At 39.4% G+C, this 12,020-nt stretch overlaps 2 protein-coding genes across 4 annotated transcripts in view; one reads left to right on the top strand and one right to left on the bottom strand.

Moving 5' to 3' along the window:
* The window catches only part of DIS3 (DIS3 exosome endoribonuclease and 3'-5' exoribonuclease), a 28,345-nt gene extending 18,780 nt beyond the window's left edge, over window positions 1–9,565 (bottom strand). The window contains exons 1-5 of one of the 3 annotated variants that reach the window (XM_036073105.2): window positions 9,139–9,565; window positions 8,818–8,885; window positions 8,382–8,539; window positions 6,469–6,662; window positions 5,847–5,920 (exon numbers count right to left, since the gene is read on the bottom strand). In XM_036073105.2, the coding sequence (XP_035928998.1) occupies window positions 5,847–5,920; window positions 6,469–6,562 (168 nt within the window). In that variant the 5' untranslated portion in view covers window positions 6,563–6,662; window positions 8,382–8,539; window positions 8,818–8,885; window positions 9,139–9,565. The remainder of the gene's footprint in view (window positions 1–5,846; window positions 5,921–6,468; window positions 6,663–8,381; window positions 8,540–8,817; window positions 8,886–9,138) is intronic. The other 2 variants (XM_036073107.2, XM_036073106.2) reach the window with 2 other exon arrangements.
* A 127-nt stretch (window positions 9,566–9,692) lies between these two features.
* PIBF1 (progesterone immunomodulatory binding factor 1) overlaps window positions 9,693–12,020 on the top strand; it is a 208,492-nt gene continuing 206,164 nt past the window's right edge. Inside the window, exons 1-2 of the mRNA XM_036073108.2 lie at window positions 9,693–9,897; window positions 10,922–11,222. Of these exons, the coding sequence (XP_035929001.2) occupies window positions 10,971–11,222 (252 nt within the window). The 5' untranslated portion in view covers window positions 9,693–9,897; window positions 10,922–10,970. The remainder of the gene's footprint in view (window positions 9,898–10,921; window positions 11,223–12,020) is intronic.

Below are 12,020 nucleotides of genomic sequence, written 5' to 3'. Positions count from 1 at the left end.
TCTTAATTTTGGCTCAGGTCATGATCTCAGGGTCCCGGGATCGAGCCCCACACTGGGCTCTGCACTCAACAGGGAGTCTGCTTGAGATTCTCCCACTCCCTCTCCATCTGTCCCTCCCCACCCCTGCACACACATGCTCTCTCTCAAATAAATAAATAAATAAATAAATAAATAAATAAATAAATAAATAAAACACCCCAAAAGACAAATTACCGTATGATTGCACTCATGTGGAATTTAAGAAACCAAACAGATGAACATATGGGAAGGGAAGGAAAAATAAAATAAGATAAAAACAGAGAGAAAGACAAACCGTAAGAGACTCTTCAGTACAGGAAATGAACTGGGGGTTGCTGAAGGGGAGGTGGGTAAGGGGATGAGGTAATTGGGTGGTGGGCATTAAGTAGGACACTTGAAGTAATGAGCACTGGGTGCTGTATGCAACTGATGAATCACTAAATTCTACCTCTGAAACTAACAATACAGTATATGTTAATTAAATTGAATTTAAATAAAGTTTTTTAAAAAACCATCCACGAATGGTACATACAACTCTGTGAGTTTGAGAATAAGGCACAGTAGGAAAAAACGCTTTCTATTCTTAGGGCAACTTACATAAATATTTGAATTTCATTAAATTTTGGCATTTAGCCAGATATGTCACTAATAAACTCTGCACACCCCCTCTTCCCACCCCAGGCCTCCCAGAATGAAGGTGTGTAGTTAAGGAGGTCAGGTGAACAGGTGGGTAGGTAAGTAAGTAAAGGGTATACTGAAGCTTCAACTCCATGAGTAGAGTGTGGCTACAGAAAGTACAAGAAAAGCTATTTTTATTTTGGATATATTACATAGTTAAGAATATAAGATAAAAGTAGGATAGGGACTGCTTTAGGTCTACCACACCTGTCAGGATTTTTAGAGGCCTCAACATCCAAAATCCTTACTGCTTGGCTCCTTTAATTAATTGCCTTTTTCATTTCCCACAATCTTCTACCTTCCAGGGAGATTACTTTAGTCCTTTTTTTCCTTAACTCTCCCATTTCCCTCTCCCTGCCTCACTCTCAGATGAGTGACTGCAATCTCCATACTGAGAATCAAAAGCAGTCACTAGAGACCTACTTCATCTTCCTGCCACTGAATCTGCCCACCTACCTGCATCTATATCAAAACCTCAGCCTTCTTTCCTGCAACAATGAATACAATGTTTCTGTTCTTTCAGCTGGGCACTACCTACCTACCGTCTCCTCTCCTCCATTCAAGAACTTTGTCCTGTAATGATCTTCTCTCTCTAGAATCAAATTTCCCATCCCCCCTTACTACAACATTCACACCATCATATAAATTTGCAATAACATGACCTATTAAAATAAATAAATATAGTTAGTTAATTAATTTTGGGTCTCCTGGCCTGATCCTCTGTTCCGCTTCACACCAACATGCCACAAAAAATACTATCTATAATTGCTGTGTGTCTACGTGTTCACCCGCACTCTTTCTGGAATGCACGATAAGCAAGTTTCATTGTCAGTCACCAAAGCTATTGTTATTGAAGTCACTAATAACATATTATCTCAGCAACTTCAGTGCTCCATTCTCGGTCTTATCAAGACTTTTTTAAATGACCTTTCCTTCCCTGAGACACTTTTGCATCGAAATCATCATTCCTTGGGTTTCTGCCCTACTTCACTGGTAGCTCCTCCTTAGGTTCCTCTGCCCATTCTCCTTTTCCTGATCTCTAAATGTTGGAGTGTCTCAAGACTTGGTTATAGGCCCTTTTCTTTACCTGTGTTTACTCTTGCGTCATTTCCTCCCACTTAAAACAACAAAACCTCTTGATCCCTCTTGCTTTCCAACAATCACCTCATTTCTCTCCTTTCCCACCACAGCGTTTGAGGTGTTACCATGCTGTAAATTTTCTCTTCCCATTTTTTTCATCTATTCTATTCAGACTTCTGCCTCCCTACCATCAAAACTACTCTGGATAGTACCCACCCCCTGCAAATGTCATAATGCTAAATCCAATCATCAGTTCCCCTCATTACTTTTGACTTAGCAACATTTGACCTGGATGATCACCCCTTCCTTTTTGAAACATTTTCTTACTTGGCTTCCAAGAACTTCACGCCTGTTTCTCCTTTGGATCGCATTTGCTGGTTCCCCTGATGTTTCTGACTTCTCCTGGAGTACCCACGGGCTGAGCCCTTGGACCTCTTCCCTTTTCTATCTATGTTCATTTCCCTAGATCAGGGTTAGGCAAACTAAGGTCCATGCACCAAGTCCAACCTGTTGCCTGTATTTGGTAAGTTAAGTTTTACATTCCATTCTCATTCACTTATCTATTGTTGGTGGTTGCTTTCATGCTACAATAGCACAGATGAGTACTTATGATAGAGACCATATAGCCTGCAAAGCTAAAGAGAAAAAAAAAAAGTTTACAATCTGATTCCTTACAAAAAAAAAAGTTTGCCTAGGAGAAATATTTGCAAATCACTTATCTGATAAGGAACTCGTATCCAGAATACAAAAAGAACTCTTACAACTCAGTAATAACAAGACAACCCAATTAAAAACCAGTCAAAGGATTTGAAGAGACATATGCACACACATGCATAAGTTAAAATACACATCTATATATTACACATAACATACACATGGCCAATAAGCTCATGAAAAAATGCTCAATACCATTAGCCATTAGGGAAATGTAAATCAAATCAAAATGACATTGAGATACCACCTGACACTCATTAAAATGGTTACAATGAAAAAGACAGACAACATGTATTGGTGAGAAACTGGAACTCTCATACATTGGTGAGGAGCTGGGACCCACATACATCAGTGAGGAACTGGGACCCTCATACATTGCTGGGGGGAATGTAAACTGCTGCACACACTTTGGGAAACAGTATGGCAGTTCCTCAAAAAGTTAAATTTAAAATTACCATATGATGGAGCAAGTGCTCTTGCACATACCTAAGTATGTATCAAAGACAAACAAAAACAATCAAAAAAGACCACATATTACATTATCACACTTATATGAAATGTGCAGAATAGGCAAGTTTACAAAGATAGATCAGTAGTTGCTTGGGGCTAAAGCAAGGGCATTTCAGGGACAGATTGGGATTGAATGGTAATGGATATGGATTTATTTTGAAAGGGAAGAAAATGTTCTAAAATTAGATTGTGGTGATGACTGCATTATCCTGTAACTATACAAAAAATTGTACATTTTAAATAGGTGGGTTGTATGGTATGTGAATTATACCTCAATAAACCTGTTTTTTTAAAAAAAGTCTGCAATCCCCGCCTATATGTTGATGAGATCCAAATTTATATCTCTAATATATCTATATCTCTAGTCCTAAACTCCCTCATGAGCTACAGATTTGCATATCCAACTGCTCATACCATAAAGCCACCGAGAGCTCTAATAGTTACCTCAAACTTAGATGTCTAAAATCATACTTTTGATTTTCCACTCAATCCCGCTCCCTGCCTTCATCCTATGTAAATGAAGCAATACTACTCATATGGTTGCTCAGGCAAAACACCTAAGGTCACCCATATTCCTCACAGCCCCATCCAATCTAACACCAAGCCCTAAAACATCAATGTACAAAGTAATACCAATATCTGACTACTTCCCACTACCTTAACTGCTCCTACCATGGTCCAATTTTCTGTCTTGTCTCCCATGGAGCTCTAAAATATCCTCCTAACTGGAGGACCCTGCTTCTAATCTATTCTCTTAGAGCAGCCAATGGATCTTATTCTCCCACTCAACATCTGCCCAGCACTCATGGACTAAAATCCAATTTTTTCACCATGACTCATTATATCCTACACGATCTGGTCCCTGCCTATATTTCTGACTTCCTGTGTAACACTTTCTCCCTTGCTTACTCCATCGCAGGCACTCTTCCAGCTACTCCATGATCTTGCCAACTTATTCTAATCTCAGAGCCTTTACTTGCTGATTCCTCTGTGTAAAATGCTCTTCCCCTAGTTATTATGATGGTTAGCTCCCTCATATAACTCAGCTAAAATGTCCCTGTCTTGAAGCGAATTTGCTTAGTTAACATCCTTCACGTCTCTGCCTTGACATCCCAAATCTGGGTTAGGTGCTAAGTACAGTCAGTCCTCCCATAATGCTTGTTTTGAAAACATGAATTGGTTCCAATGCAGCTGCTATATTAAAAAATACTGGGTGAACACAGAAAACTGCAGCTAGCTGAACAAAGCTGCAGAGGAATCCACAAAACAGTCACCTCTCAAACATCTGTTACCCCAGACTACTGTGTGTTTTATGAGCCACACCATCTTCACCTTCTCTAACAGCTTTTCGCCCAAATTTGGATAACCCTATTTCCACCACTTCACAAAACTTCTGAGTGTGCCCCAACCACATTTTCCCATTAGCTCTGCTGCTTTTACTACATGATTTTGCAGGACACGGTGAATCTGAAGAACATACATGTTGTATTACAACAGCACTGGCTGTAATTTCGCCATGTCCTACACTTACCCTACCACAGTCCTCAATCAAATATTATGCATTACCCATGTTAGATTTCTTCTTTCCTCTTCTAAACCAGTGCTATCCAAAACAACTTTGTGATGAGGGGAATATTGATTTTGTGGTCTCCAATATGGTAGCCACTGGGCACAAGCCGCTCTTGAGCACTTGAAAGGTGAATAATGCAACTGAGAAACTGAATTTTTAATCTGAATTAAATCTAAAAAGCCAGAGGCAACTAGTGGCTACCTGTTAGAGCAGTCCCTAAATCTATTTCAAAAATCAAGCCCAGCTCTTATTTTCTCACTTCAGTTTTGTGAAGTAGTTGATTGAAGATAAGCAGGGATGAAGAAAATGTTGTAAAGACTGGATATCTAATGTTCTATTACATAAAACCTGTTTCTATAATAACAATAGCTGCCATTTACATTTATCATAGCTACATGCCAGGCATTGAGATAAAAATTTTATTAATACTACTGTTATTATTTCATTTGATCTTCATAACAATGCTTTGAAGTCATTACTGTTAAATACACTTCACATGTAAGGAAGTGAGTGCCCATGAGGTTTTATGACTCACTTAGCATGCCCCCCCATCTCCACTACTGCATGGATCCCTTTACTCCTCCTTCTGCCTCTAACTTTGTCCTTGACGCAATGCATCAGCTCACAAACTGAAATTAGAGTGGTCTTTCAAATAAACATTTTCGATCATTCTCCCCCATTCCTCCCAGGCCTACTCTCATCCACCTTTAATTTCCTTTAGCTTGCCATTATAAAGTAGGGAGCCCAGAATCCTACCTGCTACCTTCTCTTCACAGCAGCCCTTTAGAGTAAGACAGTTTAAAAATTATTGACCGACAGAATAAATTCTAGATCTTCATTAGCTGGCCCCTACCCTTCCGGTTCTACTTCTTATGACTCCCTCCCTTCTTCCTTCAGGATTAATGCTACAGCTTTATGCTGTCTGCAATGCCCACCACGTCTTTTTTTGTCAAATACTTACACCTTATTCACAAACCAGCCACAGATTCCTTTATTCATTCATCAAACAAATGGTGCCACCATGTGACAGGCCCAACTCAGGTTGCTGAGGGTCTATCAGTGAACAGTGCTATTTTAGAAAGTCAAGTCTTTTAGGAATGGCATTTTGATAAGCCTATTACAGCCACTCTTGTTTATAACCCAACTCCTATTCAATTCCAGCTTACCTACCAATATTCCAATTTTTAAATTTGATTAACTATAAACTTAAGATCCCAAAGTGGCCATTTTAATATTTTCACTTTTCAAAAACAAAATAAAACTAACTCAAACATACCCCTTCTTCAGACAAACAAGCAAGACGATCTATGAGTTCCGGGTTAGCAGTCAGGCTCTTTACATATTCTTCACCTGAAAAATAAGTTTTGCTCTTGATAAAGTGTTTTCTTTTTTTTTTAAAACCCATAATATCTGTTGATATGGTCACGTCAAAGCAGAAGTATTGGGTCAAGCATATCTATGAGTTTTTTGGGGTTTTTTTAAGATTTTATTTGTTTGACAGAGAGAGAGAGAGAGAGAACACAAGCAGGGGGAGGAGCAGGCAGAGGGAGAAGCAGGCTCCCTGCTGAGCAAGGAGCCCCATGCGGGGGCTCGATCCCAGGACTGTGAGATCATGACCTGAGCCGAAGGCAGATGCTTAACCGTCTAGCCACCCAGGTGTCCTATGAGTTTTTATTGCTAAGCCAATTTCAAAGGGTGATGGGGAAACTAACATCCACTGGGCACCACAACTTACTTGGCTGAGAAATGCTGAGAAATTTAAAAATGCAAACATCAGATGGCGTTATATAGGAATATGAAAGTATTAAATGTTTAAGTGAACATCTGACCAAGGGCCTGATGGCAGTTCATATGTGCAAATGCATATAAAAATTAACAGCTTTTACATTTAGACTTACAAGTGAAAGCTGGTATTCCTTCTTCTATGGCTTTTTCTTTGTTTTTTTTGTCATTTGTTATGAAGATGACTTGTAGATGATTTTCTGCTGACATTTTCTTCAAATGTTCATTGTACCATTTTGCTGCTACTCGAATGGCTCTATCATTCCTGTCATTAGCATTTTCTCCCTGTTCTTGTTCTACATAAGTTTCTCTAAATATAAAAAAAGTAACAAATAAAAATCAATAGAAATAAGAATATATAAAAAGTCTTTGGACATAAATGCTTAATAACCACTAAACTATAATAAAACTTCACAGGTTTGATAATAAGATTTTATTTGAACTGCAGATTAATGACAATTCCCAAAAGCTACAAATAGGATGATTAATGATATGATTCTATAGTCATTAAATACACAATACATGTAAATCAGCAGTGGTAAACACTCAATAAATGGCAGAACTTATCTAGAGACTGAAAGACCACATACAAATAATGACTGCATATTCCTTCACAGTCTATCCACTCTAAAGTCCCGAATATGTCAGCATACTTACTTCCTTAAATTGATTTTTCAAAGCCAAATTTAAGTAAAATTAACAAAATTCGGTACAAAAACTTTTAGCGCTTAAGAGATTCAACTTTAGAATCTTACACTTATTTATACTAATAGTTTTTAGAACAGCTTCATTCCTCACCATTAAATGGCTTTGCTAATGCTTTAAGCTTATCAGTCAGACACTATCATTAACTTTTGAATTGGTTTTAGCGTGACTTGAGCAATACAATCTTGGATGAGATGTGCCCAAGTGTCCTTCAATGCCAGTATTGCTAAGCTCTATTCACTGCACTTAAGCAGAAAAACTGCTAACCTCTCATTAAAAATTTGATGATAATGCTCCACAAAAACTTGGTCTTTCTGCACCGAAAAACAAGTTTCTGTTTCTGAATTTCAAGAAGCTAGGAATAAAATGACAAGTGCTTTACCAATGATTTTTACAAGAATAATATTTAAATTTGGGCTATAGAAATGAGAATACTTAAAAAATTAAGTATTTTTAAATATGCATATTCCAATGAGATTTCATTACCAGAATTCTACTGTCTAATCCACTGGGGGTGATTTACTGCCCAGGAACATTTGACAATGTCTGGAGACATTTTGGGTTGTTACAACTCTGTGGATGGGGGAAGATGGGGTTGCTAAGGGCATGTAGTGAATAGAAGAACAAAATGCTGCTAAACATCCTATGATGTATAAGACAGCCTGCCCACAACAAATTATTATTCAGTCCAAAATGTCAATAATACCAAAGTTGAGAAGCCCTAATTTAATAAAGATAGACTAGAACTCAACAGAGATAATTTATGTAACACATGAAATAGCAATATATTTTCTAAAACCACACATTATGTTCAAAGGGTGTCAATCTGAAACACAACAAAGAATTCTATTTCTTAACCCTATCTTCTTCAATATGATCAGTTAAAAAGTATTGTTTAACTTTTAAAAGCCCATTAATAATAAATCTGCTTTATATTTTTAAACCTCTCTTTCATAAACTCTTACATTTTATCAATTTATGTTGGTCATCAAATAATATGGTATTCCAGGAACCTAGGGAAATCTCATTTTCCAAAATTTTATTGCTCAACTCATGCTGAAACGAATTCAAAATGAAAACATTTTAGAAACAAAAGTACCCACAGTAGCCTAAGAGTCTGGAGACCTTGGTTCTAGGTTTGATCTAATCAATGCCTAGGTACCCTAGGTACACTGAGGATTATGTCTGTACAACTGTGGTTACAACCAAATAATCCTCCCATAGGTACGAAACTTCTGACAATGTCACAATTACTGCCAGGAACCCTTCCCCAAATTTGGCTAATTCTATGGTTTTCCGGTAATTAACATAATTTTCCCCCTACCTATGGTGCTCATTAGTGAACGTGTAGAAATGCTTCTCCTGGTTATTAGTCACATCTCTGATTCGTTTATATACCGGAGCACTCCGATTTCTCACTTCTTGCAGAACTGTTTGTAGTACAATCACATTCCTGATGGCAGGGTCCTCAAGAACATCGATCTTAAATAATAATAATAATAATAATAAGGAAAGAAAACTTAAATTTTCCTATGTTCACTGATAAATTGTTTCTGCCAAACATAAAACCCTGTCGATTAAAAAACAAAAAACAAAAAACCACGTATACATTAAACTAAGGAGCTATTTTGCTACAGAAAACCCTTCAGGTCTATTAGAGAAGAGTACATATAAACAGACTAATTACAAAACTTCGTAGAATTAAGTCCACTAATAATGAAATACGTTGGCCCACACAGTTTTCATTCGTAGGCACTTACAAGCTGCCTGGGAGTCGCAGGCTGGAGGCCACAGAAGCCCAGGTCCCCGGCCTCCAGACACTTAAAATCTAAGGCAGAAGAGACACCAGGAGTTAGAAAACTAATCTAAAATTCTTATGACTCCAAGAACTCAAAAAAAAACAAAAAACAAAGAAAAGAAACTTGGCCTCGGAGACAGGAGGCAAGGGTTCCGAGATGCGGTTTGCCTCTCCCTAAGTACGTCCAAGACTCTCCTCCGTGGGCCTCAGTTTCCCTATTCTGTCACACCCCCTTCTCCTGGTAGTGCCGAGACGACCACGGACAGCCCCTCCACCGACGCACCTGGTGCAACAGCACGTTGGTGTCGGGAAGCAAGTAGTGCGGCCGGGGACACAGGCTGCTCGCAGGATCCAGGGGCTGCGGCTCGAGGACCGGCCCCTCGTGTGCACCGTCGCACGCCGCGCACCCGGGCGCGCCGCAGCCGATGTCGTCCCGCAGGTAATGCTCGCGCACGATCTTCATCACGCCGCCCGCCCGCGTCTTTTTTAAGAAAGTCTTGGACTTCAGCATCTTGCTTGCAGTGCGGAATCCCAACCCTGACCGCGCTCTTCCGGTGAAAAGTGCCAAGTAGAAGCCCTGCGGCACAACTATACTTTACCCCGAAGTTCACCCCTTCCCGCTCCAGAGTATTAATAAATACCTCGCGCGGGAAAACGTCGAGGCTGACGTTTGTTGGCTCTCTGAGGGCTGCGAGTATTGGGCGAAAACGAGGAGGATGGGCGGAGCCCGGAGCTATTTCCATCCAGGACCTGGGCGGGGCTCGCCTTTGGACTACAGCTCCCAGCATGCACTGCTCCCCGCGTTAGGGGTGGATCCAGGCTGAGTTCCGGCGGCGTGGGCGATTGCACGCTGCCGCTTCCTCCGTCCTCCCACGGGCGCGGAAGTGGTTGTCTTGGTTACGGGTCCTAACGGTCCCCAGTCTGAAATTGCTTGTTGAGGAGCTGCAACCTGAGCTTCTGTTTGGGGACGCTTTCAACTCCTTGGAGAAGCGACGGTGGTGGCTGGTCCAGCCTTAGACGTGGAGTAGTTGAAGCTTTCGAGGTAGCTCGCGGCTATCCCTTCCTTTCCCACGCAGGGCAGGGAATCCTCCTACACTGCCGAGTTTGGCTTCTTCACTCCGCACGTGTGGGCAGCCCCAGACCCCGATCCTTTGTAATCCGGGTGTTGCCTCTCTCTGATTTCACCTTTCCCCTTTGAGAGGGATGCCGTTTCCCCTCCACACACCTTTCTAATCATTTAGTTTGGAAAAGCTGATATCTGCAATACCGTAAATAACTTATTATGTCATGTAGTACTAAAAGAAGAGAATTGCCAAAATTCTTGTGAAAGAGTAAGAAGTTCGATTTAGAATACTTGAGTTTGTTTTTTCTACGTTCTTGTTTTCATTTTATCTGGAAGTCCATTGGAATATTTTTATTTCACTGTTTCCCTTTTTAAAAAATCTTCAGTGATGCCTCATTGCCTGTAGAATAAATTTCGAACACATTTTGACATTCAAGGCTCTCGAAGTCTTGATTATTAAGGTTGTATGTGTGTTTGTGTATGAGGGGTAGGGTGAGTCCTACTCAAAATCACGAAGGCTTGGCCCCAGCGGGACTACAACTATCTTCTGCTATTGTGCATTTTCACCAGCTCTGTGAAACCTTAATTCTTGCATGCTTTTTTCTTGTTGCTACTTTAAATCCTTCAAGATTTTAAGTAGACAAAACCTTCATGTGATCAACTCAAGTGATTTCTCTAATCTCGAACACGTGCTGCTTTTCGTTCCTGGATACTACTACTGACTAGGGCTTTTATCCTTTACCTCGAACAATTTCTTTGTTTCCTACAAGTAAGATTCCTGTCCCCAGGAACTGGGCTTTTTATTCATCAAGGGCAAATTCATAGTAGGATTTAATGAGCTTGATTTAATATGTTTGATTTGAGCAGTAATTTACTAATCTGTCCTAGATGAGGGGTCCTCCAGATTGTCTAATAACTACTTAGGCATTCATTAGTATCTCTTTAATATACTTATGCTTTCCACAGAGAATGTTTGAATACATTTAATATTTTTAACCCACAGAAAATTGAAATTGAATTGAAGAAGAAAACTGAGCCATAATAAAAAAAAAATGTCTCGAAAAATTGCCAGGGCATCAAAAAAAGTGAATATCTCCAGCTCGCTGGAATCTGAAGATATTAGTTTAGAAACAACAGTTCCTACGGATGATATTTCATCATCAGAAGAGCGAGATGGTAAAATCAAAATCACCCAGCAACTAATCGAACGTAAAGAACTACTTCATAATATTCAGTTACTGAAAATAGAGCTATCCCAGAAAAATATGATGATAGACAACTTGAAAGTGGATTATCTTACGAAGGTAAGATTAGGTGTAATTTTTTTTTTTTGAGATTTTATTTATTTGAGAGAGAGAGAGAGAGCACATGAGAGGGGGAGGGTCAGAGGGAGAAGCAGACTCCCCGCTGAGCAGGGAGCCCGATGCGGGACTCGATCCTGGGACTCCAGGATCATGACCTGAGCCGGAGGCAGTCGCCTAACCAACTGAGCCACCCAGGCACCCAGATTAGGTATAATTTTTGTTACCTTTATGCTTTATTGTTTCCAAACTGCAGATAAATAAGAATTAAAATTATATATATATCTGAACTTGAAATGCTACGTTTATCATTTCAAAAAGAAAATTATATTTTTTTGCATAGTTGAAAAAAATTTTTTGGAAGGAGAGGGGGAGTGAATTATACTTCTGTGTATTAAATAAGTCCTGAAAGAGGCGATGATTTGAAGTTGGGCAGGGATGAATTGCTTCTGTAGGCTCAATTTTTAAAATCTAGCATGTGTGAGGTATATCTTTTTAGGTGTTTTTTTCCAGCCAAGATGTTTTCTGCTTCATTGGGAATTAACCCTGATGTGACTAGTTTGATAGGGAGAATCAAGATCATAATTACATTATTGAGTCTGTATAGTCCTCTGCCCTGGAGATTCAGTTTCTTTGGTATCTCTGTTTGATAGTTATTCATATTTCTGAGTTTATGACACCTAATCATCATTGATCCTTGCCACGGCCACTTTTTATTTTGTATATTTATTCTTTTTATTCCCATAGCTCATTTCCCTTCTTCCCTCTATCAACTATTTTTTTTAAGATTTTATTTATTGA

Source organism: Halichoerus grypus, chromosome 4, assembly GCF_964656455.1.
Source record: "Halichoerus grypus chromosome 4, mHalGry1.hap1.1, whole genome shotgun sequence".
NCBI lineage: Eukaryota > Metazoa > Chordata > Mammalia > Carnivora > Phocidae > Halichoerus > Halichoerus grypus.
The sequence above is the reverse complement of the archived record's forward strand: the minus strand, read 5'-3'. Positions and strand labels throughout refer to the sequence as shown.